Source organism: Carcharodon carcharias, chromosome 15, assembly GCF_017639515.1.
Source record: "Carcharodon carcharias isolate sCarCar2 chromosome 15, sCarCar2.pri, whole genome shotgun sequence".
Lineage (NCBI taxonomy): Eukaryota > Metazoa > Chordata > Chondrichthyes > Lamniformes > Lamnidae > Carcharodon > Carcharodon carcharias.
Window position 1 is genome coordinate 19,406,217 of NC_054481.1, and position 26,566 is coordinate 19,432,782.

Sequence of the window (26,566 nt, forward strand, 5' to 3'; positions counted from 1 at the left end):
CAGTTTTGATCTCCTTAGGAGGGACATACTTGCACTGGAAGCAGTTCCAAGAAGGTTCACTACCTTGATTCCTGGGATGAAGGAGTTGTCTTATGAGGAAATGAGCAGGTTGAGTTTATACATTTTGGAGTTTAGAAGAATGAGAGGTGATCTTATTGAAAGATAAGATTCTGAGGGAGCTTGACAGCATAGATGCTGAGAGGATGTTAAGGGGCACAGTTTATGAATAAGGGGTCTCCCATTTAAGACAGAGATGAGGAGGAATTTCTCCACTCAAAGGAACCTTAGTCTTTGCAATTCTCCTCCGCAGAGCACAGAGGATGGAGAAAGAAAACAAGCGGGGGGGTCTTTGAAAGGGTGGAAGACAGGATAAGACATTACACGACAAAAAAGTTGGCGGACCAATTCTAATGTTCCCTTCTGATGAAAGGTCATGACCTGAAATGTTAACTCTGCTTTTCTCTCCACAGATGCTGCCAGACCTGCTGAGTATTTTCAGCATTTTCTGTTTTTATGCAATTGCTGGTCTTTGTTTGATTCCTGATCATTTATAAATTCCAGGCCTTGTTTTTGCAGTGTCAGAGAGGGGAGGGTAACTTACAAATCCCGGACTGGATCATACATTACATCATGGACGTTGACAAACCAGCCAATCAGCGGCATCCCGCCGTGTGGTAGGGGTGTTTGATCGACGTCGGCTTCAGACACTCACCGTGGGGACTGTGGGCATCGCGGTGTGCGATTGGGTGGTTGGGAAGGTAGCGCTCCAATGAGCTGGGAGGGCGGTCCGGGTGACGGTTCTGCTTGTTGCCCGGTGGGAAGGGGAGGTTTTTTTTTTGGCTGAAACTTTAATGGCGGCCTGAGGGAGAGATGTGGTACAGGGGAGCTGGAGCTTTGAGATGAAGAAAGGACGATTTATCTGGAAAGGTATTTATGATTTTATTAGAATTATTTAATAAAAAGATAATAAAAAGAATTCTCCTCGTGGGCTAACAGCGGCCTCTATCTGTATTTTACTTCCATAATCTGCTCCATTTTCTTTCAGGTTGTTTAATCAGGAATTATTCACAGGCCTGAGGTACACTATACCTTTCAGCTTAAATCGCCATAATCTGTAGACAAAATTATCCTTTAGTATTACGTTATAGAACTAAAAACCTGCAACATCAGTGAGTTAAGGATGGGTGGGTATTGATTAAATTCACCCATGCAGAGGTGGCACCTCCGGGTGATTTCTTTAAAATGACTTGGATTTGAACCAGCTGCACAAGTTCATTGGCTGGCACAGGTGGTGGTGTGAATTCTGTTGGGAGTGTTTATTTTTCTACTTTGATTCCTTTTATGTGCTGTGTTTATTAAGAGTTCTTTGCCCCACTGAAAAAAGTCTGCCTGCGGGATGAATTGAATGGTAATGCCATGTGAAGGTGTCTGAAGTTAAAATTACTTCTAAAATAAAAGCCTTGGTGGGTTTTGCCTTTATCTTGGTGGATGGTTTAACAAAAGGGAGTTAAACATTTCTCTGTTGACTTTTGGAAAAGGGGACTGTGATAGTGGGAGCGTTTACATTTATGCTGGGCCTTATTATTTTTCAATCTCTCAAAACTCTTTGCAATATTTAATTTTTGCAATGTCATGGTTATTGTAACATAGGTGATATGGTTCACTCTTAAATGCCTTCTGAAATAGCCTAGGTAGCAGCTCGGTTGTATCAAACTGTTACAAAGTCAAAAAGGAATGAAATTGGATGGACCACTCTGTATCAACCTAGGCACTGGAAAATGACAACGGCACACCCAGCCCTGTTGACCATGCAAAGTCCTCCTTCCTTAACATCACGTGGAAGGGGGATTATGCTGAAATTGGGAGAGCTCCCCCACAGACTAATTGAGCAACAGTACTCCTATATCTTGACCATCGCCTGGAGGAAGCATTAAGAGACGCTAGGACACAGAATGCACTCTGGGTGGGGGTTGCTCAGTTTAGGTTCCTCCAGGGTTCCTGAACTCATTACAGATTTGGCCCAAACATGGACAAAAGGGTGAGGTAAGTGTGAATGTCCTTGACATCAGGCAGCATTTGACCGCATGTGGCATTGAGGAGCCTGAGCAAAACTAAGTCAATACCATTCATGACTCCTCGGATACTGAAGCAATCATGCCCATCTGCAGCAAGACCTGGACAATGTTCAGGCTTAGGCTGATAAATTGCAAGTAACATTCATGCCACCCAAGTGCCAGGCAATGACCATCTCCAACAAGGGAGAATCTAATCATCTGCCCATAACATTCAGTGGCATTATCATTGCTGAACCCCCCCATTATCAACAATGTGGTGGTTACCATTGACCAGAAACTAAACTAGACCAACCATATAAATACTGTGGCTACAAGAACAGGTCAGAGGCTGGGAATTCTGCGGCAAGTAACTCATGTCCTGATTCCCCGAAGCTTGTCCATCATCTACAAGACTCTAGTCAGGAGTTTGATGGAATACTCTCCACTTCTCTGGATAAGTGTAGTTCCAACAACTCTCAAGAAGCATGACACCATCCAGGATTTGGCAGTCTGCTTGATTGGCACCCAATCCACCACCTTAAACATTCCCTCACACCACTGCAGACCACAGTGGCAGCAGTGTGTACCATCTAAAGATGCACGGCAGCAACTCACCAAGGCTTCTTAAACAGCACCTTCCAAACCTGCGACCTCTACTACCAAAGAAGGACAAAGGCAGCAGTTGTTTAGGAACACCACTGCCTGCAAGTTCCCCTCCAAGCCACACACCATCCCAACTTGGAACTATATCACCATTCCTTCACTGTTGCTGGATCAAAATCCTGAAATTCCCTTCCTAACAGCACTGTGGGTGTACTTACGCCACATGGACTGCAGAGGTTCAAGAAGGCCCCTCTCCATCCATTTGAGGACTGTTGGAGATGAGCAATTAATGCTGGCCTATCCAGTGACATTCACATCCCATGAATGAATATATTTAAAAATAATTAATATTAACTACTACAATATAAACTAGGCTAAAGGGAAAGGATGTGGTCAAAATTGGGAATGCTTTGAATCTAGCCCAAACTTTCATAAAAGGATTATGTGAGTGAGTTTGTTGACACAGGGTCAGAGAAGATTTGACAGCTTTGATATTATAATAACCAATTTTTCTATGATTTCTTTTGTCAATGACTCAATGTTTATTTGCACAAGATAGAGGTGTCAAGTGCTTATCGTTTCTGTTATTAATACCTTAAAGATCTGGTTGATTGACACTTATCGGATTGTACCAACAGCAGTTTTTAAAAATTATGAATGGGTGTGTTTTTAAGCAGCTCCACACATGCCATTGTTACTAAGGTTCATTGGTTCTGGACAGTGTCTTCTGGGTGAATGGAAGTGCCATGAGTTAGCATGGAGGGTGAGAGGGGCCATTGTGTGAGGGCCTTAAGTTTGCATGGGGGGTGTGGGAGGCCATTGGGGTGGTGGGGGGGGGCGCATGAGTTGGCATGGGGAGCAGATGGTGGTCAATGTCACAGGCAACTGAGGCAGGCCTTTTAAGCAGCCCTTGTCAGCACTCGGTTACTCCTGTGGCTGCCTTCCATATGCTTCCAAGGGCGATGGGCTCGACCCTCTCCTACACCTACACCCCGGAGTGAAAATTGGGCTTGACTGGGCACTTTCTATCGAGGCGTGTTGCTGAGTCGGAAAATTTATTGACTTGAGCTACCCACCTCAGTAGCAAAAATCTGGCCCAAAACCTCAGATCATTCATGAGGATTACAAGATACTTGAATTGAACGGCCGCCTTCATTTATAATCTTTCTGCCGGCTCTGTTATCACTGGGTCAGAAAGTTGTGAGGCTGAGGCCCAACTTAGGATTTAGACTTCTAATCTAACCCTATACTCCACCACTGTACTGCTGGAGTATTGAATTGTAGTGTTGCTATTTTTGAAAAAGGTGTGAAAACTGAGATTATAACTGCTTGTTTTGGTGATTCAGGTTGGTGTACGATGCAATTCGAGAAAGAACAGAAGATTTCTCCGGTGTTCTGGCCAATACTCCTCTAACCAACATCACCAAAAAACTGATCCAACTATTTAGCAACCTGATTGCTGCTTGTGGAATGTTGCTGGCCTATAATGGTTATGTTTGCCTAGGTAAATTATTGCATTTCAGTGCAATTTATTGCTTATGTATTGATGTTTCAGTGCATTAAGACACTATATAAAAGAAAATTTATTACTAGCAGATTTCCTGTTGAATTGCTCACAGTAAGTGAGGGGCTGTCCAATAATGAGTAAACTGCCACCAAGTGGTACTTGTACTTGCAAGGTTGTATTGCTCGTCAATAATTGCAATTGATTTCACAATTGAGCAGCTTGCTCGGCCACTTCAGACGTCATTAAGGTGTATCTGGAATTATGTAGGCAAGACTGGGTAGAATTGGCAATATGTTAACCAGAGCAGTACGTTTTTGTCATTAGATGGGTAATTTATATAAAAAACTGATACACATCATGGATTTATGCACCGTCTTTTCGTGTTGTTGACTTCAGTTTGATCCCTGTTAGTATGACCTAGCCTGACAGTAACTATAACTGTGTTCTTGTTGGGTATGTGTCCACAGCACAAAACTTACAGCCATTTTTTGCTAAATAGACAATCTCAGTTGGAGGCCATGAAGGTGACTGTTGTGGGAAATTGAATAGTTCTCAGACAAGGGGACTGATTCTGTGTTGCAAAGCTTGTCTTTGCATTCTTGACAAAGGTCAAAATGGTATTTTCCCTTGGTGTAGGTTGGTTATTTTAAATTGTAGGCAGTCTCTTCAATTTAAGTGGTTTTGAACTGACCAGGCTATATACAATTTTAACATAACTTCTTGGCTTATAGAGCCACAGAGGTCAACGGCACAGAAAAAGGCCCTTTGGCCCATCGAGCATATGCTGGTCAAGCAAGTACTGAACTATCCTAATCCCATTTTCCAGCACTAGGCCCATAGCCTTGTATTCCAAGGCATTGCATTCTATTCCTCCAATAATGACCCCCAGGGCTTTGTGGCTTTAACCCTCGTTGCTACTTTTAATGATTTGTATATCTGTACCCTTAAAACGCTTTGTGTCTCTGTCCCATTTAAAGTCTTATTTTTCAAGGAAGAGGTTGCCTCCTTATTCTTCCTACCAAAATGCACCACTCACACTTACCTACAGTAAATTGAAATGTGTTTGCCTTTTATACACTCAATTTGTAGTTTCTTTTAATGTCATCCTGTATTTTGTTGCAGTCGTCCTCTTATAAACAATGCCCCTTCATTTCTGGTATTGATTCAAATCTAACCTAAATGGAGGAGAGGAAAATATAACTGATAACTGGATGTCCTATTTAGAGAATATTCCTATTGGTTCAGATCCGCAGTGCAAAACTATCCATAATTCAACACTAAATGCATGAAATTAGCACCATAAGGACGCCTCGTGGGTAATGGCTGTATGAAAAAACTGGCACAAGTTTTTTGTTGTTGGGACAAGGTGACATTGACAAGGTTGCTTTTATTGCCTAACTGACAGCTGAGGCTTGGTGGACTTTTCGGAGTCATCCACATATTGCAAACTGGAGTAGTTTGGGGTGACAGCAACCCAGCAGTTTGAGTTACAGGTGATAGCCCGCCCACATATTAGCATGTTTATTGAATTCATTTTCACCTCTTTCCATGGTGGGACTTGAATTAACAACCTCTGATATTCCATTCCATTACTATACAACTTAGGGATGTGGTGGTCAGCATAGCTAGAGAAGCATTACCTTGCATTAACTAGTCCCAGACATGACGCTGGAGTATTTAATGGTTTCAGCAAGGAAAAAAAAGTTTTAACTCTTTAGCCTAGAGGTGGATTGTGGCCTAGGAGTTTGAGGCAGTGGATCATGGCTTCATTCAGTTCAGGGAGTCACTTCTGCTTTCAGATGCTGCGATGTTAATATCACTTTCAGTCTAGCTCTTAAAAAATACTCCATACTCCTGAGTGCTAAATGTAACAAGGGCAATTAACTCTCTTGCTTTTACTCACCTCCAACAATAAATTCAAGGAGCTCATGGACATTTTGTTAAAAAGATCAAGACTGTCTGTTCAGCTGCCTCTGCTGTTCCCTTCCTTCACCCTAGCCTTTTGGGCCTAACTTTGTCTAGGTTCCCTCCCACCCTCCCCATCTTGATTTCAGACCTTTCCCTGGTTTCTTTCCTATCTCTCCTCATGCCCTCTTCAAGCCCATCTCCTGCTGTCTCGATCCTATTCCCATGGAACTCCTGACTATGCAATTTCCCTTCCTGGATCCTATATTAACTGCCATTAACAGTGTTCTCTCCTCAAATACTGCTCCCTTCTCTTGCAAATTTGCCATCATCACCCCCTCCTCAAAAACCAACGCTTGATCCCTCCACCCTTGCAAACTACTAACCTAGCTCTTATCTTTCTTTCCGCATGGCTTGAACTTGTCACCATCCTAATCCATGCCTGTCTTTCTCGAAGCTTCATGTTTGAATTCCTCCAATCAGGTTTCTGCTCCCTTCACAGTACTGAAACAGCTCCTATCAAAGTCACAAATGAAATCCTATGTGACTGTGACAAAGGTAAACTATACTTCTTGACCTGTCTGCAGAGTTTGACATGGTTGACAATGTGATTCTTCTCCAATGCCTCTCCACCATTGTCTGGCTAGGTGGGACTGCACTCACTTGGTTCCATTCTTACCTATCCACTTAAAGCCACCTGTAACGCTTCTGCTCCTGCACCGTTACCGATGGTGTTCCCCTCCTATTTCTCATCTACATACTGCTAATTGACATCATCAGAAAACTAATCAGATTCCATATGTCCTCTGACGAATACCCAACTCTACCTCATCTCTTGACCCCTCCAAGCTTCTGAACTGTTAAGATGGCTTGTCTGACATCCAGTATTGGATGAGCAGAAATTTCCTCCAACTGAATATGGGAAGACAAGCCATTGTCTTTAGTCCCTGACATAAACTCTTACCATCAACTTCATCCCTCTCTCTGGCAACTGTCTGAGCCTGAACCAATCTGTTCACAACCTTAATGTTACAGTTGCCCCCAAGTTGAAATCTGACCACACATCTGCAACATTACTAAAATCGCTTATTTCCAATCTGCAACATCACCTGACTCCACCTTTGCCTCAGCTCATCATCTGTTCGTTCATGCCGTTGTTGACCCTAGACTTGACTATTCAACGCCTTCCTGGCTAGCTTCCCACATTGTACCCTTTGCAAACTTGAAGTCATCCAGATCTCTGCTGCTGTGCCCTAACTATCATCAAGTCCTTCTCCCACCTTCCCTGTGCTTGTTGACTGACGTTGGATTTGGGTAAGCAAAGTCTCGATTTTGAAAGTTCTCATCTTTGTTTTCAATACTCTCCATGGCCTCGCCCCACCCTAACACTATAATCTCCCCCAACCGTACAACACCCACTCAAGATCTCTGTGCTTTGTCAATTGAGACCTCCTCGTGCTTACAGATTTTGATCACTTCACTGTTGGTGGCTATGCCTTCAGTTGCCAAGATCCTAAATTTTAGAATTTTTTCCCTCCACCTTTTCTCCTTTTAAGGTGCTGCTTGAAACCTCTTTGACCAAGAGGTTTTTGGCCATCGATTTTAATATCTCCTTATTTGGCTAATTATCCAGTTTTGATTGAGAATACTCCTGTAAAGCATCTTGAGACGTTTTATTACTGTAAAGACATTCTATAAATGCATGAATGAATTGAAATGAATGAAGCTGTTTCCTCTAGTTGACAATGCAAATGAGATATGTCTTAATACACTTTTAATTATAGCTTCCTGTTGCTGGGATGAGAAGAAAATCAAACCTGCAAAGCTTCAGTTGTGATCAAATGGAGGGTGATGTGGGATTCCGCAATAGGCAAAAATACAAGGAACTGGAGTGGGAGGAGCTGGAAGACAGTACATTACCAGAGCCATCTTGTCAGCTCTCTGCCAATGAATTTTCCTGTCATTGCTGCTATGAAATTTTAGTAAACCCAACTACTTTAAACTGTGGACACAGTTTCTGCCGACATTGCTTGGCATTGTGGTGGGATGCCTCCAGGAAAACAGAATGCCCAGAATGCAGAGAAAAATGGGAGGGATTTCCTAAAGTTAACATTGTCTTAAGGTATGGATTTTGAAAGCATCTTGTCATGTGAACAAAATATCATTCAGAAGCTAAGGGCAAAATGACATGAATTTTGTATTAAACGAAACAAAATGCTGTATATAATCAAAGTAATTAATTTTGTAAATACCTACATGCAGTTTTTGCTTTTTATTTCGGATTGTGGAATTGACAATCTTCACAGCTTTTAATGATGACTTACTTTTCTACTGTATGCTTACAGGTGCATTATTTTTTGCTGTGTTAGCTTTTACTTGCAGACCTAGTAGTTCACTTTTGTCAGCATGTCTGAAGGTAGCTTTATTTTAGCTAACTCATAGCAATGTCGTCAGTTGTTATACTAAACTCCCAATTTATGTTTTGTCTATAAGTGACTCTGCTAACTAAATTTTTTGTAGCCAGAAAAACAGCTGAAACTGCATTATGATACCATTGTCATTGTATGTATCATGGCCACATGGTTGCCATGGCCAATGAGCAGCAGTTATCATTGATCAATGATAGATAAAAATGTTTTATTCTCTTTGTTCCATGGACAAACACGGTGTTCAAAGCACAATGAATAGGAATTAGCACAGAAAGGTTCAGCTGATCACCAGGCATCACTGTCTGTATTGCACAGCTCTCAATTTTATATGAAACTTTATAGTCCACTTATGATCCTGGAAACAGTCTTGAAGCATTTTTATTGTAGTGCTCAAAATTTCAATTGAAAGCGGTTGTCTTTCTAGCAATCTCAACAATCCCCCGATCAGTACTGGCCATAAAGTTGCTGAAAAATAATACATCCACGTATTGAATATAAAAGCATTAGTAGATGCACTTTTTTCTACAAATTGTATATGAACATTACCAAAGTAGGTTTTGTGTTTTTAATAGGGGGAATGGAATTGATAAAGTTCTAGTTGTGACTCCCTCTTCTGCTTTATGATTATTGTTATATTCCATGTTCATTGATTAGGAACTTTGCAAATGTTGATCTAATTCTTTGAATAGACATTTTAATTCAACTTGAAAACAACTTTTTGATCTTTGTTTAAATGACCGTTTATGCAATCAGTCTCCATACAAAGGCTGTGCATATCCCTAAATTAAATCTTGGTCATGATTATTGTCTGGTCTCGTTCCTTCATCTTGCTTGAAGAATCAATATGGGGAGGATGCATTGCTATTGTTTTCTCACTTATTTGGGAATTCGAACTGAGTGAAACATTGAAATTGGACATTGGAATTTTTGGTCTTGTGATGTGAGCCTCCTCATAACTATGCTATGAGAATGTTCCTCTGCTTAACTTGATTTCCTGCCAGTCTTTCCTTAGTGTCTCTTGGCCTTTCAAGCAGGCTGGTATAATCCAACGGCGCTTAGGATTCTGGCAATTGAGAGAGGTTTTTTTTCTCTGCTTCATTTTGAAAAGAGGGCTGTGGAGGAATGTAGCACTGGGCCTTTTTAAAACTTTGGAACTCAGACTAGTTGTCATGATCTGGAATTTTTCATGTTTTCCATTTGCTTTGGCTTTCAGTCTCCATTGCAAAGTAAGCAGCCTGGACATACTAATAATTGAATTTTCTACTGGGGCTAACTATTTGAATTTGGTTTTCTTTTGAGAGCAAATTGATAGGATACTAAACCAAGCATTTAAATGTTGAACTATTTGATTATTTGCGCAGTTTGGATTTTTGCAACATTACCAGGATTTTTTTCCCTCAATTTTCTTTTACCTCTTGTCTCCCAATAGCACTGACTACTGCTGGGACAAATTTGCATGGACAATGGCAGTCCTCCAGCTCTTGCTCCAATTAACCATTATTGATGTTTGAGCCTAAGCAGTGAGCTCTAACAGGCTTTGGACTTTCAAGGATATAACAGCTGAGCTTATGTCTTCAGCCAATGGCGAAACATGGGGACTTTCACGTCCAAGGGTTTGGGGGGAGTGGACAGAGGAGTTGATCAGGAGCCGATTATTGCAATCTTGGCTAAGCTTTGTGGATGTGACTCAGACCAAGAATTGAACCTTGTATGGCTCAATGTCATTTGAGCCATTCAGAGGATGAGGAATCTGTTCCAATCAAAATTGTGCCTATAGAGATTTATATTCTTATAATCCATTTCATAACCAATCACCCACAAGAAAATGCACAAGACCTACAGGGTTTGCCAGTAATTGCTATTAATTCTAGTTACCTCTTGATTTATCTCTTTCATCCTTCATGATGACCTGAACTATGGCAGCTGTCCCTTCAGCTCGAGCTTCTGTTTTTCTATTATAAAAGCAGTCAAATGTTTTCACGTCTTTAAGTTATGTATATTTGCCTTGTTTTGTGTCCCCCACCCCCCTTACCAGGGATGCTGTTGAAAAGCTGTTCCCTGATGATGTCGCACGACGACAGGAGGAGACACAGAACAACATAAAAATCTCAAATAGCATTTTGGCTTTCCAGAAATATGGTAATGAACAGTCAAGAGCTTTAAACAACTCGGGGCAATGGCGACGAGGAGGTGGCTTTTTCTCAGGAGTACTAACTTCTTTAACCTGTGTGGCAGTAAGTATCTGTTTAAAGTCCTGTTATATTGGTATGCATACTCATCATTTTAGACTCCAGTTGAGTGATTAAATAATCTTTGATTTGTACTAGGAAGATTTACTAAATGACGTGTTTTCCAACTTCTTGATATGATTACTAAAATTACTGCAGCATGCATGATCGCTTTATAAATGTATTTTTAATGAAAGGTAGAAAAAAGATTAACACCCCGTTTGCACTACTTAGTCCTCCACTAAGTAAACAATCTGATTTCTGCAGTGGAGGAAAACTGTTCAAGGGGTAATGATTTTGCATTATTATTTTATCACTTAATCATTCTATTCTTTTATCTGATTTAACAATTGTATCAAGTTTGGCACAAAGCTAAATAGAATGAAAATTTAGTTGCAATTACAATATATAAATTAAAGTGCACTACAATTTTTTAGAAGGCTGTCATACACCAAACTTAACCAAGAAGGTGAAACAACTGAGACAATATGAGGAAGAGTCATATGGACTCAATGTGTAACACACTTTCTCTCTCTCTCCACAGATGTTGCCAGACCTGCTGAGTTTTTCAAACATTTTCAGCCTTTATTTCGGATTTCCAGCATCTGCAGTATTTTACTTTTATCTTAGTGAGAAACTTTCTGTCCATTTTGCGTTGCTATTACAATCACTCCATCAGTAAGAGAACCATCTTTAGAGGCTTTCATTTTTTTCAATAGTAAGACAGAGAATCTGACCTGGTTTGTTGCCTAAAAGCACTTACCAGATTAATTGTTAAGTTTTTGAGCCCTAGCACTTGATAAGGTAAAAAAGACTCAAACATCACTGAATTAGTTACCTAGGCAATTTTCACACCTCGACAAAAACTGCTTGTTAAAAGAATTTGTGTTTTTGACGGTCTATTTATTAACACATTGGCTTTAGTTTAGACTGTTAGTTCAATGAATGGTCATCGACCTGAATTGTTATCTCTGTTTCTCTTCACGGATGCTGTTGCCTGACCCGCTGAGGCTTTTCAGCATTTTCTGTTTTTATTTCAGATTTCCAGCATCCTTTCTATTTTGATTTTGAAATTAATTGTTTTATTCCTTTTGACGGGGAAGCAGTCATTGTAAAAATTGGCAAAGGGATTGATTTATGCTTGAAGATTTTATTCTCAAACATTTAGTTTTCAATTCACTTAAGTGGGCTTGACTGTAACAGTATTTATCCCTAAACTTTCTGAATATGGTTCCTTTTGACTTTGTACTGATTCTGACAAATTTCCAAATGATATTGATTGTTTTTATTTATTAATTCACACTTAACGAAGCTTATACACTAGAGCTGGGGTCCTATGCTTATAGTCCACAATTTTACGAGGTATTTATCTGAATGAGGAAGGAAATCAAAGGCTGGTTAGTGCCCAGGTGAAAACCACCAGCCGTACAATAGAAAAGAGTTGTTTCTCTTTGTTTTTAAGAAAAAGTGTTACCTGAGTTTAATGTTTGTCTATTTCCTGCATTCTCCAGCTTTAGAGGGTACACAGTAACATTGAATTTAAAGAGGACAGACTGTAAATTCAAAGTTATGAATACGTAAGTGCAGGACATAAAAATGTGATGCTAATTAAATTGCTATTATAGGATATTAACACTGAAGCTCTTTGCCTTGGTTATTTCTTATGCTAGGTGGTTTTTCTAGTTTATCTCTGGAGTAGAGAAACTGAAAAAGATCTCCTCGTACACAAACCGGTGACTAAATGGACTGCAAAGGAAGTGACTCTCTGGTTAGAGCAGTTGGGTCAATGGGCTACTGTTTACAAGGAGAGGTTTTTAGAGGAGGAAGTTAATGGAAGGTGAGACTTACCTTTTGAATTCAACTGTACAAAGTCACTGTCTCTAGTGTAATTGTGGACTTGGACCTTTGGCAATTCTCCCAACAGTAACATTGAAAGGAATTTCAGGAGGATGCTTCTGAACCATAATTCTATACCATAGTAATTTGGAATCTCTCTCTCTCGCACTATGTGGTGAGACATACATCTCATCGAATCCAAACAGTGAACTCTTAAAATATCAATATTTTAGGCCATTCATCTCACTATCTTATGTGTAATAGGGTTTGTACGGGAAATTGTTCCCCTACTGAAGCCATTTTTTGCACTGCAAAGTTTCAGTTGACAAGACTGCTGGTCAAAAGCTTCTTGTGCCAAAGCCCCCCCTATCAAAATCCTGGCTGTTTGGAATTAATTTTACCTCCAGTATAGGTGGTTTTCAGAAGATAATTTTTCACTTAAGAGCAACTTTCCTATTTATTTTTGGACTTGAACAGAATTGTTTGGTTGAAGGGATCCAAAATAAAAAGAATCTAAATTATCTTAGGATTTCATTTTATTCTTTGTAACAACAACTGATATAACCTTTTAACACAAGGTTACACCAGTGCACTATAGTGGACAATAGTGTTCAATCTTAGCACATTGAGACTGATTTGACAGAAGATTTAATAAATTACATTAAAGTGGAATCTCTAGTTTAGATTGTTTGTTCAAAGCTTTCTGTTCTTTCATTAAATATATTTTTAGGCTATTATTGACTCTAGGCGAAGAAGAGTTTTCAAAGCCTCCTTTCAACATTGAGAGAGAGCTTCATAGAAAAGCCATACTAATGGAATTAGATAATGTAAAAGCACTTGGAGTGAAACCCCCTCAGAATCTCTGGGAATACAAGGTAACTGTTTTTGAAATGAAGCAGTCTGTTTAGTGTCTTTTTTCCAGAAGTGTAATGAATTATCTTTATTTGCATGTTTCTTGATGAGGGATATAGGGTTTGATTTTATGGCCCCCTTCCAGATGTGTTTTTGGCGGTTGGGAGCGTAAAATACAAAGGGTGGCAAGCCTTTTTGTCCATTCCAGGGCTGTTCCCCATAATGCGGTAGGTGGGCAAGCGTTGAAATTGACAGCCTGCCTGCCATTTTTAAATAAATAATTATGGCCAATTGAGCTTGTTACCAAACCAATTGACCTGAATAACACACTGCTTGCTCTATAATACAATTGGGCCTACGGCCATACTAGTCTGAAAACGCCCGATCTCGTCTGCTCTCGGAAGCTAAGCAGACTCAGGCCTGGTTAGTACTTGGATGGGAGACTGCCTGGGAATACCAGGTGCAGTAGGCTTTCAGCTTGGCCTAAATAGCCAAGTGGTTATGGTACTGGGTTTGTAACCCCAAGATCAAGAGTTCAAATCTCACAATGGCAAACTATGAAAAAAAATGTAACTTCATCTGAAACAGATGGAAACAGGTTTACTCAAAAAGAGTATCAAGAGTTCAAATCTCACACTGGCAAAAACTATAATACAATTGGTGTGGGCAGGCCATTTAAAAAAAAATCTAACTGCTTAAAAGGCAGGAAGTGGGGTGGGTTACGTTCCTTGGAAGATGCTCTGTGTGCATCAGGGGCACCCCCATCCCAAGATGATATCTCCCCCTTTGTTCCTTGCTGCCTGGCCTCCAATACCTGCCCCATCACCCTGCTCTCTAGGCTGCCCGATTCCCCCCTGCTCAAACAGGCCTGCCTTGTCATTCTTCTCTTCCTCATGGAGATGCTTGTGGTCCCACTACTCAGTTCTAACTGTGCTGGGACTGCTAGAATTGCAGGCCGCTCGGGTTAGCCGACAGGCCTCGAGAGTGGGACTTGCTCCCACTGAGAAGCTGAAGTTCTACCCTTAACTCTTTCTTGCCGGCCCACAGCGCATTATTGCTGCTGGTAGTTTTGTTTAACATGGTTCAGCTGCCGTCCAACATTTCTTCCCCGAGGCGAGCAATATGGCCCCCCTCCCTTCTCTTTGCCCCCCCACCACTGTGAAATTCAATGCATAAATTTGTTAATCTCAAGTTCTCAGTGCTAGAGAGGGGGCTTTGTGCCATAGGAGATGCGTTTTGATGTCATCAGTCTGTGATATATAACATTGTACCTCTATTTTAATGTGTTAACATTTAGGTTGCACTTTTTAAGATACATTATATTCTGATTGGCTAATTGGTGTTCTCACTTATCCTCTGCATGGTTTTAATTGTCTAAAATTAACAAGTTCAGTAAGTATTTTTTCTTTGCTTGCTGTCAACTACAGGCAATGCATGTAGGCAAGTCACTGTTTCTGCTGTATGCGCTGAAGAGCTCCCCACGGTTGACCATGCTGTATCTCTACCTGTTTGATTACTCAGAACTATTTCTGCCACTTATTCATACCATTTCTCCTGAGAAAACTGAGATGACTGAGGATGCAGATATTTTTCGCAAGTACTGGGTAAGTAGTACAGGGATTCTGTTGCTTTCTTCTTAAATAAAACAATAACCTATTTGTATTAGTGAATATACTAGATTGGTTATTGTTTTCAACTTTTTACTTTGCTTTTTGCAATATTAGAACACATTAACCAACAAGCATGAAAGTTAATTCCTTTGGTTATCGTTTGAGCCTTGTACACTCTTTCCTTTCACCTTTGCACATGGCATCACACTTGCATTTGTGCTGAGGTCAGTCTTGATTTGTTCCAAGGTTATTTTTGGATTTACCCTTCAGGTTTGTAGGAGTGCCTCCCAGCAGGTTACCCTATGCACAGCTGCAGCATAATGTCAACTCCAATGTTTTCAATTTCTTTGAACTGGCCATCTTTTGGTTTTACATTGAATGTCTTGATAGTTTTTCATAGAAAGTTTACTTTGGGTATGGTTTCACAGGTCTTGGCAACTCCAATACTTGACCAAATTGTCTGTCTTGTGCGAACTAGAGAATGAAAATAAGAGCCTTATTCAACTGAGTGTGCAATTCTCTCCTCATCTAAGTTTCCCATATGTACTACTTTCTCATTCTCACTGACCTATCTTGGCTGCCTGTCCCTCAGTGTCATCTTCTATAACTTCTGCCATTACCTCATCCCATTCTTTCTTTGCAAGTCAGCATGATATCCCCACTTGAATGCTCCAGTCCTCTGATTTGTACCGCCTTGGTCATACCCTCAACATCTTTCCTAAATTTCTCAACCCCCTCTCCAGTGTAAAAAAACATTCCTTTTAACCTTTTTGGTCATCCCTCCTAATCGCGTGTGCTCTCTTCCTGGCTCAGCATCTCTTTGCTTGTTCCTATTGGAACCAAATCTTTGGCTTTAAAAGCACAATGTCAATGTCGATTTTTAAGTTACTGGACAGTAACCTGGAACTTAATCTAGGCCATTTCCTCACTCGCCAGGCCAAGGGCTGCAGACGTAAATTATAACATGAGATTCCTAAGTGAGCATCTAGTGGAACTTCAGTTTTACTGGTCACTGCCGTGCTATGAGATGGAAATATCTATTTGGGTGCTGGCATCTGTTATAAGTGGGTTGACATTACAGTTGTTTACTGAGCAAATCTTCTGAAATAGATTATGAAATTTCACTTATGAAAGCTATATTTTTCCTGAATGTGTACAGTTACTTTGCCAATCTTTGTTTTTAAAGTCTGATGACATCAGCTTGAAGCAGTGGGCTGAGTTCCTTGTGAAATACTCCCTGATTCCATATCAGTTAATTGCTGAATTTGCTTGGGATTGGTTGGATATGCACTATTGGACATCACGTTTTATAATCGTGAATGCAATGCTTCTATCAGTCTTGGAAGGCTTTGCATTCTGGAGACTCTGGTCAAGAGGAGGACTCAGGTATATAAGAGTTGAAGCCGCTTCTACTGTGTTGTTAATGAGTAACTGAAAGTGATTCTCTCCTGAAAGTTAAGTACGTAAAAAAACTGAATGCTGTGTGGGAATCTAGAGGTTATTATACTACTTATATTTTGGCCCCCTTTCTCCCCGAATATTAAAAGATCATGTAAAAGACTAGTAACAAGGGAAGGAGGTACAGAAGAACAATAAAATGGGAATTTAACGTTGGTTCTGTAAAGAATTTATTACCTTTAAGTGTTGTGGCGTCTAATTTTATTTAAATTAGCCATGTATTTTAAAGAAACTCTTAAATTCCATATGTTCAGTATTTAAGATTTCCTTTTTAAAGCTTTAGAATAATTTTCTAATTAAGTCAGTATAAATATTCATCAGAGTAGTGAATCTTGCCACCTTTGTATTCTCAAGTAGCTTTATTACACTGATTTTACTTTTACTGATATACTTCTGACCATGGGCATTCCGCTTTTGCAAATTTACCCTAACTAAAATTGTGAATGACATTTTATGCCTGTTACATCATATGTTCTTGCCCTCCTTGTTACAAACATATGAACGTACGAAATAGGAGCAGAAGTAGGCCATTTGGCCCCTCGAGCCTCCTCCACCATGCAATAAGATCATGGCTGATCTGTTTGTGTTTGAATTCCACATTCCTATCTACCCTGATAACCTTTGATTCCCTTGCATGACAAGAATCTATTTACCTCTGCCTTAAAAATATTCAATGACCTGCGCCCACTGCCTTCTGAGGCAGTGTGTTCCAAATTCGGACAATCCTCAGAAAAATATACTCTGCATCTCTGCCCTAAAGGGGTAACCCCTGATTTTAAAACAGGGCCCCCTTGGTCTGGACTCACACCACAAGAGGTAACATCCTTTCCGTGTCCATTTTGTCAATACCATTCAGGATCTTATATACTTCAATCAGGTCACCCCTCACTCTTCTAAACTCCAGTGAAAAAGAGCCCAGTCTGTCTAACCTTTCCTCATAAGACAACCTGCTCATTAGAGATATCAATCTAGTAAATCTGCTCTGAACTGCCTCCAACGCATTTACATCCTTCCTTAAATAAGGAGACCAAAACTGCATACGATATTCGAGATGTGGTCTCTCCAATGCCCTGTATAACTGAAGCATAATATCCTTACTTTTATGTTCATTTCCTCCCATGGTGAGGGATAGCATTCCATTAGCCGTCTTAATTACTTGCTGTGCCTGCATACTAACTTTTTGTGACTCATGCACTAGAACACCTAGATCCCTCTGCATCTTGAAATTTTGCAGCCATTCTCCATTTAAGTATTACTCTGCTTTTTTATTCTTCCTGCCAAAGTGAACATCTCCACATTTTTCCACATTATACTCCATCTGCCAGATTTTTGCCCACTCACTCCATCTATCTATATTTGTCTGCAACCTACTTTTGTACTCTTCACAACATACTTTCCTACCTATCTTTGTGTCAACTTTAGCTACTATGCTTTCATGCCCCTCATTTAAGTCATTGGTATGAATTGTAAAAAGTTGAGGCCCCAGTACAGGCCCCTGTAGGACTCCACTCGTCACATCCTGCCAATTGGAAAAAGCCTAATTTATGCAAGCTCTGTTTTCTGCTAGCCAGCCAATCTTCTATCCATGCTAATATGTTACCCCTCTACACCATGAGTTTTTATTTTCTGCAGTAACCTTTGATGAGGCCTGTATCAAATGCCTTCTGGAAATCCAAATATAGCACATCTACATGCTCTCCTTTATCCACGGCACATGTTACTCCTTCAAAGAGCTCCAATGTATTGGTTAAATGTGATTTCCCTTTCACAAAACCAGACTGACTCTTCCCAATTACCTTGAGTTTCTCTAAATGCCCAGCTATTACCTCCTTATTGGTCGATTCTAACATACTCCCTACAACAGGCATCAAGCTACCTAGCCTATGGTTTTCTGTTTTCTGTCTGTCTCCCTTCTTGAATAGAGGTGCTATATTTGCTACTTGGACCACAGCTCCATCAGTTTGCATAGTGCTGCTTCCCTAGTGATCCTCCAACATTTGATACAATTGACTAATTCTAAATAACTACCCTTGCATGCTTTCATTCCTACCTATCCAAATGTAGCCAATGCATTCCCATCAATGGTTGTCTGTCTTCTCCTGCATATCTGCTTCCTGATCTAGTGATTTATCCATGGTCCCATCCTCTTCATCTACAACCTCAGCAAGCTTGGCCTAAATAGCCAAGTGGTTATGGTACTGGGTTTGTAACCCTAAGCTCAAGAGTTCAAATCTCACAATGGCGAACTATGAAGCAATGTAACTTCATCTGAAACAGATGGAAACGTGTTTGTACTCGAAAGAGTTACAACCTCAGCAACATCATCTGTGACACAGGGCTAGCTTTCACATTGTGTATACTAATGAATTCACTTGACCCTTTGACCGTCTGTGTTGTCAGGCTGGTTGTTTCATATCAAATCTCGAATGATTACAGCTTTTTCAGAAGTTGGTATCTTCGGTTCTGACCACATACTCTTCTCCCCTGTGAACTGATTTCGCTCCCCTCTGTGGCCGCTGTCTCGGACCATTTACTACTTTGACGTCCTGTTTGACATCTGAGCTGAGCTTCAAATTCCACAACCTGTTCATCAATTTTACAATTTAATTTAAATGTAAAATAGTATTCTAATATTTTTAATCCATGGATTATGCAAATAATTGCAATATTCTCTTCTAGGAGTATTCCCCAGAAAATGTGGAGTCATTTCTGGAAGGTGTCAAGCCAAGGAATCCTTGTTGCTATTTTATGGCCAATAATTCCTCAATTTATTTGTGACTGTTTATTTTACTGGGCTTTGTACTTCAATCCAATTATAAATATTGACCTGGTGGTCAAGGAAGTCCGGCGTTTAGAAACTGAAATACCATGAATATTTGTGACTAAAGTGGAGCAGTCATATTACATGCCCAAGAACAATTTCTTACAAAAGAACTGTTAATGGTGTACATATCTGTAAATACTGTTTCAGTGTCTAGCCATTTGCGCAAACATACTGAAACAAATGTTCAGAAATGACTGTATAATTCAGAGTTTAAAGAACTCAAATCTTAAATCTGTATTCCTTTGTTCAGCTATGTGGAAGTTAATATGCTATGACTGTGAACTGATTACCATTCTGTAAGGGTATTCTTCAGTACTGATTACTGCAATTAACATATTCTTGTCCTTACGCAACTGGTTTCCTGCATTTTTAACTTCTACATTTCTCCTTTGTTTCTCACCTCTCAAACTTCACCCGGGAAAGTAATTGCTTTTACATCTGGAGAAGTTTTTTTGTATAATACAATAACACTTGCAATTCTGCAAACTACATGTGCCAAGTCACCCTGTACGTTTTCTTGTATGTCAAGGGCTACAGTACATCATGTATCATAAATGTAAATTGTGGACAGATGACAGTTTCAACTCCTATATTTAACACCTGTCTTCATAAATAATTTATTTGGCTGATTTGAATTTTTGAAGTTGAATATAAAACCTGTGAATTTTTGTAATCAATTTGCTGAATAAACTCTATTTTTGCATTTCTTTTATGGTTAATCATACTGGAATAGCACATTGTTAAAGCGATATAGCTGATTGAATGAATGTAAATGATGACCTGCAATCTTGTTTCCTACCATTGAAATTGTCAGTTTCTGAAAAGTGATTAAATTGAGTTTTTTTAAAATGATGTAAGTTTGCCTTTTTCAGGAAGATTTAAAATGATATTCAATTGTTGTTTATATCTGCCTCTCCATGAAAAGAAAATATACTGTAGGTATGTCAACATCTGAAAAAGTCTATTTGATGTTTCAAGGACAAGGGGCGTTTGTTTTCGTTTTCAATATTTTCTGTTTATTTTCTTTAAACCTGATTGATGAACGGGCTACATTTCACTAAAGGTTAGGATCCAGTAGTGAATTGCATTGCTTCGGTGAAACCTTCTTAAAATCGCCATTTGTTTTAATTTATTAATTTGTTGCCCATCCCTAATTGCCCTTGAGAAGGTGGTGATGAGCCCCCTTCTTGAACCGCTGCAGTCCATGTGGTGTAGGTACACCCACAGTGCGGTTAGAAAGGGAAATCCAGGATTTTGACCTAGCGACAGTGGAAGAATAGCGATATTATTCCAAGTCGGGATGGTGTGTGGCTTGGAGGGGAACTTGCAGTTGGTGGTGTTCCCATTCATCTGCTGCCCTTGTCCTTCTAAGTGGTAGAGGTCGTGGGTTTAGAAAAGCTGTCGAAGGAGCCTTGGTGAGTTGCTGCAATGTGTCTTGTACATGATACACACTGTGTCGGTGGTGGAAAGAATGAATGTTTAAAGTGGTGAATGGGGTACCAATCAAGCAGGCTGCTTTATCCTGGAAGGTGTCAAACTTTTTGAGTGTTATTGGAGCTGCACTCACCCCAGCAAGTGGGAGAGTATTCCATCACACCCCAGTCAGGAGGTGAGCTACTCACTGCAGAATTCCCAGCCTCTGAATTGCTCTTGTAGCATTTATATGGCTGGTGCAGTTCAGATACTGGTCAATGATAACCCTCAGGATTTTGATAGTGGAGGATTCAGCGATGGAAATGCCATTGAATGTCAAGAGGAGATGGTTAGATTCTCCCTTGTTGGAGATGGTCATTGCCTGGCACTTGTGGGGTGCAAATGTTACTTGCCACTTCACAGCCCAAGTCTTTATGTTGTCCTGGTCTTGTTGCATATGAACACAGACTGCTTTAGAATCTGTGGAGTCACAAACATTGAGAGACATGAACAGGTGCTGAATATTGTGCAATCATCTGTGAACATCCCCTCTTCTGACCTTGTGATGGAGGGAAGGTCATTGACAAAGCAGATGGTCGGGAATAGGACACTGCCTTGAGGAATCCCTGCAGCAATGTCCTGGGAAACCATATAATTAGTGCAGAGTTAAAACTTTGGAGAATTTGTAGTATGTTCATTTGCTCACGATAGTGGCTTGCTTAACCAGACCCTTGTCCCAAATGATTTAGAGTTGGCACCTTTTTAATACTTTCCCCTTGTAGAGATATATGTCAAGACGTAAGAATTATACTAATTGATATAATCTGTTTTGTGTATTTAACAATGTTGCACCATGTTATTTGCTTCAAGTTGGTAGGTATTGCCACACGGACTAGTTAATGGCACTATCATGCAAGTCTGATCTTTGTGTTTCCAGCACTTCAATATTGTAAATACTATAATCACTAGTAAAAGTTAATTGGAAAATGCAATTGTTCTGGTTTTTGGAATAACAGCTATAGTCTAAATTTCAGGACTCTTCGTGAAGTTTTTAAATATAATACATCTAATTGAACCAAATATCTTTGGTTATTAATACCACATTTTCTTGATTTACTCTCATTGCTGGCTTCTGCTGGATTATAACTCTAAATGATAACAGCAGCCTTCTGCTGCCTCATCCTAAATGGCATACTAGTCCTGTTCACTTACATGTTTTCCAACGAAGACTACTGACTAGAAATTGCAAATAGGAACTTGGCTAATATTTTAATACTCTTAAGTCTGGCTGAGGGGTACCCAGGATATTGTAGTATTTTTACTTCTGGTCTGGTTGAGATCAACTAACCCAACACAGCCCTAGCATTGAACTTCAAACTTCCCAGTCTACGCTTTTATACGTTGCACTTAACCAGTCTATTTTGGAGCATTGGATGGCAGGGGGAACTTGTTAGCATTAATTTGCCATCTTATGTCCTTTACAAATTGCTTCATACTACCTCTGCAAAATACGTGTAGTACTTAAAAAAAAATTGTCTTCCTCCTGAATCTGTTCCTGAAGTTAGTCCTTCCTGGGCAGCCCCCAGGAATCAAGGTTGACTTACTTCTACTCTGGTTCAATGGGCTCTGAAATAGCTAATAAGTCCAATGCCCAATCTGCAGACTCTGCCATATTTGGGGTAGGTGGTGCTTGAAAGATTGGATGGTTGGGCTGTTTGGGGGTTTGTGTGCTCCCTTTGATGCCCCAACTTCACCTTTGCACGTTCCTGATGAAGTCTTTTGATGCTTTTTACTCTCATGGAACGTGGACACCGCTGGCTAGGCCAACATTTATTGGAGTCACATGTAGGCCAGACCAGGTAAAGACAGCAAATTTCCTTCCTAACATGACATTAGTGAACGAGATGGGTTTTTATGACAAATGACAATGGTTTCATGGTCATCATCAGACTTTTTTTTATTGAATTCAAATTCCACTATCTGATGTGCTTGGTGCCCTTTCGAATGAGCCTTCTCCATTTTGGTTAGTCACAAGCCAGGGTCTCCCATGACCTAACAGTCATATGTGCTGTGGATAAAGGGGACTGATGGATGTACTGTACTTAGATTTCCAGAAGGTATTTGATAAAGTGCCATTTCAAAGGTTATTGCAGAAAATTAAAGTTCATGGTAGGGAGTAACATATTGGCATGGATAGAAAATTAGCTAGCTAACAGGAAGCAGAGTTGGCATAAATGAGTCTTTTTCTGATGGAATGTGACGAGTGGTGTGCTACAGGAATCAGTGCTGGGGCCTCAACGTTTTACAATTTATGTAAATGGCTTGGATGAAGGGACTGAAGGAATGGTTGCTAAATTTGCTGACGACACAAAGATGGGAAAATAAATTGTGAAGAGAATGTAAGGAGGCTACAAAGTGACAGGTTAAATGAGTGGGAAGATCTGGCAAATTGAGTATAATGTGGGCAAATGTAAAATCCTTCATTTTGGCAGGAAGAATAAAAAAGCTTATTCTCTAAATGGTGAGAAATTGCAGAGCTCTGAGATTCAAAGGGATCTGGGTGTCTGAGTGCATGAATCACAAAAGGTTAGTATGCAGGTACAGCAGGTAGTTAGGAAGCTGATAGAATGTTATTTTTATTGTGAGCAGAATTGATTACAAAAGTAAGGAGGTTGTACAGGGCATTGGTGAGACCACATCTGGAGTGTTGTGTACAGTACCAGTCTTAAAGTAAGATGTAAATGCATTGAAGCAGTTTAGAGAAGGTTTACTAGGCTAATACCAGGAATGGGCGGGTTGTCTTTTGAGGAAAGGCTGGACAGGTTATGCTTGTATCCACTGGAATTTAGAAGAGTAAGAGGTGACAGTTGAAACCTTTAAGATCCTGAGGACTCTTGACAGGGTGGATATGGGGATGTTTCCTCTTGGAGAATCTAGAACTAGTGGTCACTTAAAAATAAGGGGTTGCTCATTTAAAATAGATGAGAAATTTTTTCTGAGGGTTGATTCTTTGGAACTCTCTTCCTCCAAAAGGCAGTGGAAGCAAAGTCTTGAATATTTTTGAGGCAGACTAGATAGATTCTTGATTAACAAGGGGGTGAAAGATTATTGGGGGTAGGCAGGAATGTGGGTTTGAGGTTAAGTTCAGATCAGCTATGATCTTATTGAAAGGCAGAGCAGGCTCTACGGGCCAAGTAGCCTTCTGCTCCTAGTTCATATGTTTGTATGACCTCTTCAGGGATTTCTTGAGGATAACCCAAAGAATTTCTGCTGTCGTCCTGGGAATCTCTTATGCAACCAAGTTCCAAATAGAGCAATTGCTTCAGGCATCTGGTGTCAGGCATATGAATAATATGTCTCATTGGAGGAAATGAAGGAAAGTAGCAGAAACAGTACTTTAGACGGAAGTAGCAGAGCAATAGTCTCCCAGGCCTAGATAGAATTACAGGATAAAAAGGGGGGATAAAAGAGTAATAAGGACACATACCTATGCCTGATTCATTAATATAACTCTAACTACAGCATCGTTGTGAAGTAAAATGGCAGTGTAACTTTCTTTTGATTCTCTTTTTGATGGTTATGACAGTAGCTATTAATTGGATCGGTTGACTGAAATCATAAGCCATGTTTAACCATAGCATAGCTCTAGGCAATCAATTTTATTTCTGAAGAAAGGAAACACGTGTTTATGTTATATCTCAGGATGCCCCTGAATGTTTCACAATAAACTAATTATTTTCGTCACAGCACAGTGCCATAAACAGTGATGAGAATCAGAGTGCAGAAGAGGCCCTTTGGCTCATCGAGTCTGCACAGACATGTAAGAAACAGCTGGCCTACCGACCTACCTAATCCCATTTACCAGCACTTGGCCCATAGCCTTGAATGTTATGACATTTTAAAGGATGTGAGGCAACCTGCCTCCACCACCCTCCCAGGCAGCGCATTCCAAACCATCACCACCCTCTAGGTAAAAAAGTTTTTCCTCACATCCCCCTTAAACCACCTGCCCCTCACCTTGAACTTATGTTCCCTTGTGACTGACCCTTCAACTATCCATCCTGTCCATGCCCCTCATAATCTTGTACACCTCGATCAGGTCGCCCCTCAGTCTTCTCTACTCCAACGAAAACAATCCAAGTCTATCCAACCTCTCTTCATAACTTAAATGTTTCATCCCAGGCAACATCCTGGTGAATATCCTCTGCACCCCATCCAGTGTAATCACATCCTTCCTATAATGTGGCAACCAGAACTGCACACAATCAAATTTGTGAGGCATGACCTCTCTGACAAAGCCATGCTGACTATCCCTGATCAAACCTTGCCTCTCCAAGTGGAGATAGATTCTCTTCTTCAGAAGTTTCTCTAATAGTTTCCCTACCACTGATGTGAGACTCACTGACCTGTAGTTCCCTGGCTTATCTCTACAACCCTTCTTAAATAACGGAACCACATTAGCTGTTCTCCAGTCCTCTGGCATCTCCTCCGTGGCCAGAGAGGAATTAAAAATTTGGGTCAGAGCCCCTGTGATCTCCCTTGCCTCCCTCAGCAGTCTTTTACTTTCCCTTCATTTAGGTTCTTGTGGTAAACTTTATGGCCATACTGAACTGGTAGGCAGACCACCTGCCGTCTGGCCTCTACCTATGTCACCATTTTTTTTGGATATGCATCAATTAGATTATCATCAATTGCTGCCAATTTGCATTATTGAGAATGCAAGACCAAAGATTTAACATTGCAAAGTTAGTCTCAAATTCCTCTGTGTCTTAACCTTCTTTTGTAACAGACTTCAATATTGGCTAACGATATTAGTCTGCAGTGGTTTCACTTGGAATACGTTCGCGACTTCCACAAAGTACATTGATAGATGTTGCCATTCAGTGGAAGAACTGTTGATAAGTGATGTAACGAATGCTAACAATTGCAAAGGTTGAGTTTTCCAGCTATTATTGAAAGTCTCTAGGTCATTCCTGCACCCACTCCAATCCTTTCTGTTGTTAATTACCACCACAAAAAAAAAACTGGATGTACAAAGTTCGAACCTCAAGAAAGCATCACACTTGACCACAAATTCTGCTGGGAAATATTCACAAGACAGACTAGGAACAGAAAAAAAAGTCTAGGAGCACCTTGCTGGTTTGCAGTACATTTAAAATTATGTATGCATTGAACACTCAGGCAGGTTGTTAACAGAGAGAAGCCAAATTTCTTAAGAATTTGTTAATGTAAGATCTGTATTGAAAACCACAATAGAACATTGTCCACCAATTGTGCAAACAAGCTTTACTAAGTGTGTGGTTGGACTTTTGCACATGTTGAAATATCTTAAAACTAACAATTGGGTCCTTTGATATCAACAGATAGTGGTGACATAGAAATGCACTTAAACTATGCAGTGTCATTGAGTGAGCTGGTTTGTGGTCTTAATCACAGTGCCAGCTATGGCATGCCATAAGCCCAGAGTTCAAGGTAAGAAGGTTTGCAAAAACATATAGTTCACCTAGGCCAGGTCAGTAAGTACAAGATGCCAACTTTCTTGTTTTTATTCACCTCTCCTCAAGACTGATCTTACATAACTTTTTCACTGCAGTAATGGTATTCCCAATTTATTGTAATAACTAGAAACTTGTTTAAATTGATAGCTACACTGTTAAAAACAGCAAGATATTTAAGCATGTGCTGTCTACTTTCCATAGGGATCAAAGTCCTATGCTTGTATTTGTTACTATAATTCCCCTTAATAACTGTTGGGAATAACTGGAAGAATCTGAACTACTTAACTCTTGGCAATGCCTTCATTGTATTTAGTGTAGTATTTGTTCTGAATGGATTGCATAGTGAGAA

The 26,566-nt window shown here is 40.1% G+C and overlaps 1 protein-coding gene and 1 non-coding gene across 4 annotated transcripts; both read left to right on the top strand.

The window, feature by feature from the left end:
• Positions 1-743: 743 nt before the first annotated feature.
• LOC121288272 (bifunctional apoptosis regulator-like) lies at positions 744-20,155 on the top strand. Of its 3 annotated transcripts, XM_041206782.1 has the most exons (9): positions 744-927; positions 4,004-4,161; positions 7,854-8,191; positions 10,534-10,732; positions 12,397-12,563; positions 13,293-13,437; positions 14,842-15,018; positions 16,211-16,410; positions 19,162-20,155. In XM_041206782.1, the coding sequence occupies exons 3-9, from the start codon at positions 7,869-7,871 to the stop codon at positions 19,352-19,354; spliced, it is 1,404 nt and encodes a 467-aa protein (XP_041062716.1). In that variant the 5' UTR covers positions 744-927; positions 4,004-4,161; positions 7,854-7,868; the 3' UTR covers positions 19,355-20,155. The 3 variants fall into 3 exon arrangements, with proteins under 3 accessions (XP_041062716.1, XP_041062718.1, XP_041062717.1); XM_041206784.1 differs by lacking the exon at positions 14,842-15,018; XM_041206783.1 differs by lacking the exon at positions 4,004-4,161 and having other exon boundaries at positions 800-927.
• LOC121288729 lies at positions 13,768-13,886 on the top strand. The gene has a single exon (XR_005945415.1). It is a non-coding gene; the product is annotated as a 5S ribosomal RNA (ribosomal RNA).
• Positions 20,156-26,566: the final 6,411 nt, after the last annotated feature.

Bases quoted from the DNA above. Each gene is read 5' to 3' on its own strand.
- LOC121288272 (XM_041206782.1), top strand. From the start codon at position 7,869: ATGAGAAGAAAATCAAACCTGCAAAGCTTCAGTTGTGATCAAATGGAG. The intron at 13,438-14,841 runs GTAACTGTTTTT...TGTCAACTACAG, and splicing joins AGAATCTCTGGGAATACAAG to GCAATGCATGTAGGCAAGTC. The intron at 15,019-16,210 runs GTAAGTAGTACA...TTGTTTTTAAAG, and splicing joins ATATTTTTCGCAAGTACTGG to TCTGATGACATCAGCTTGAA.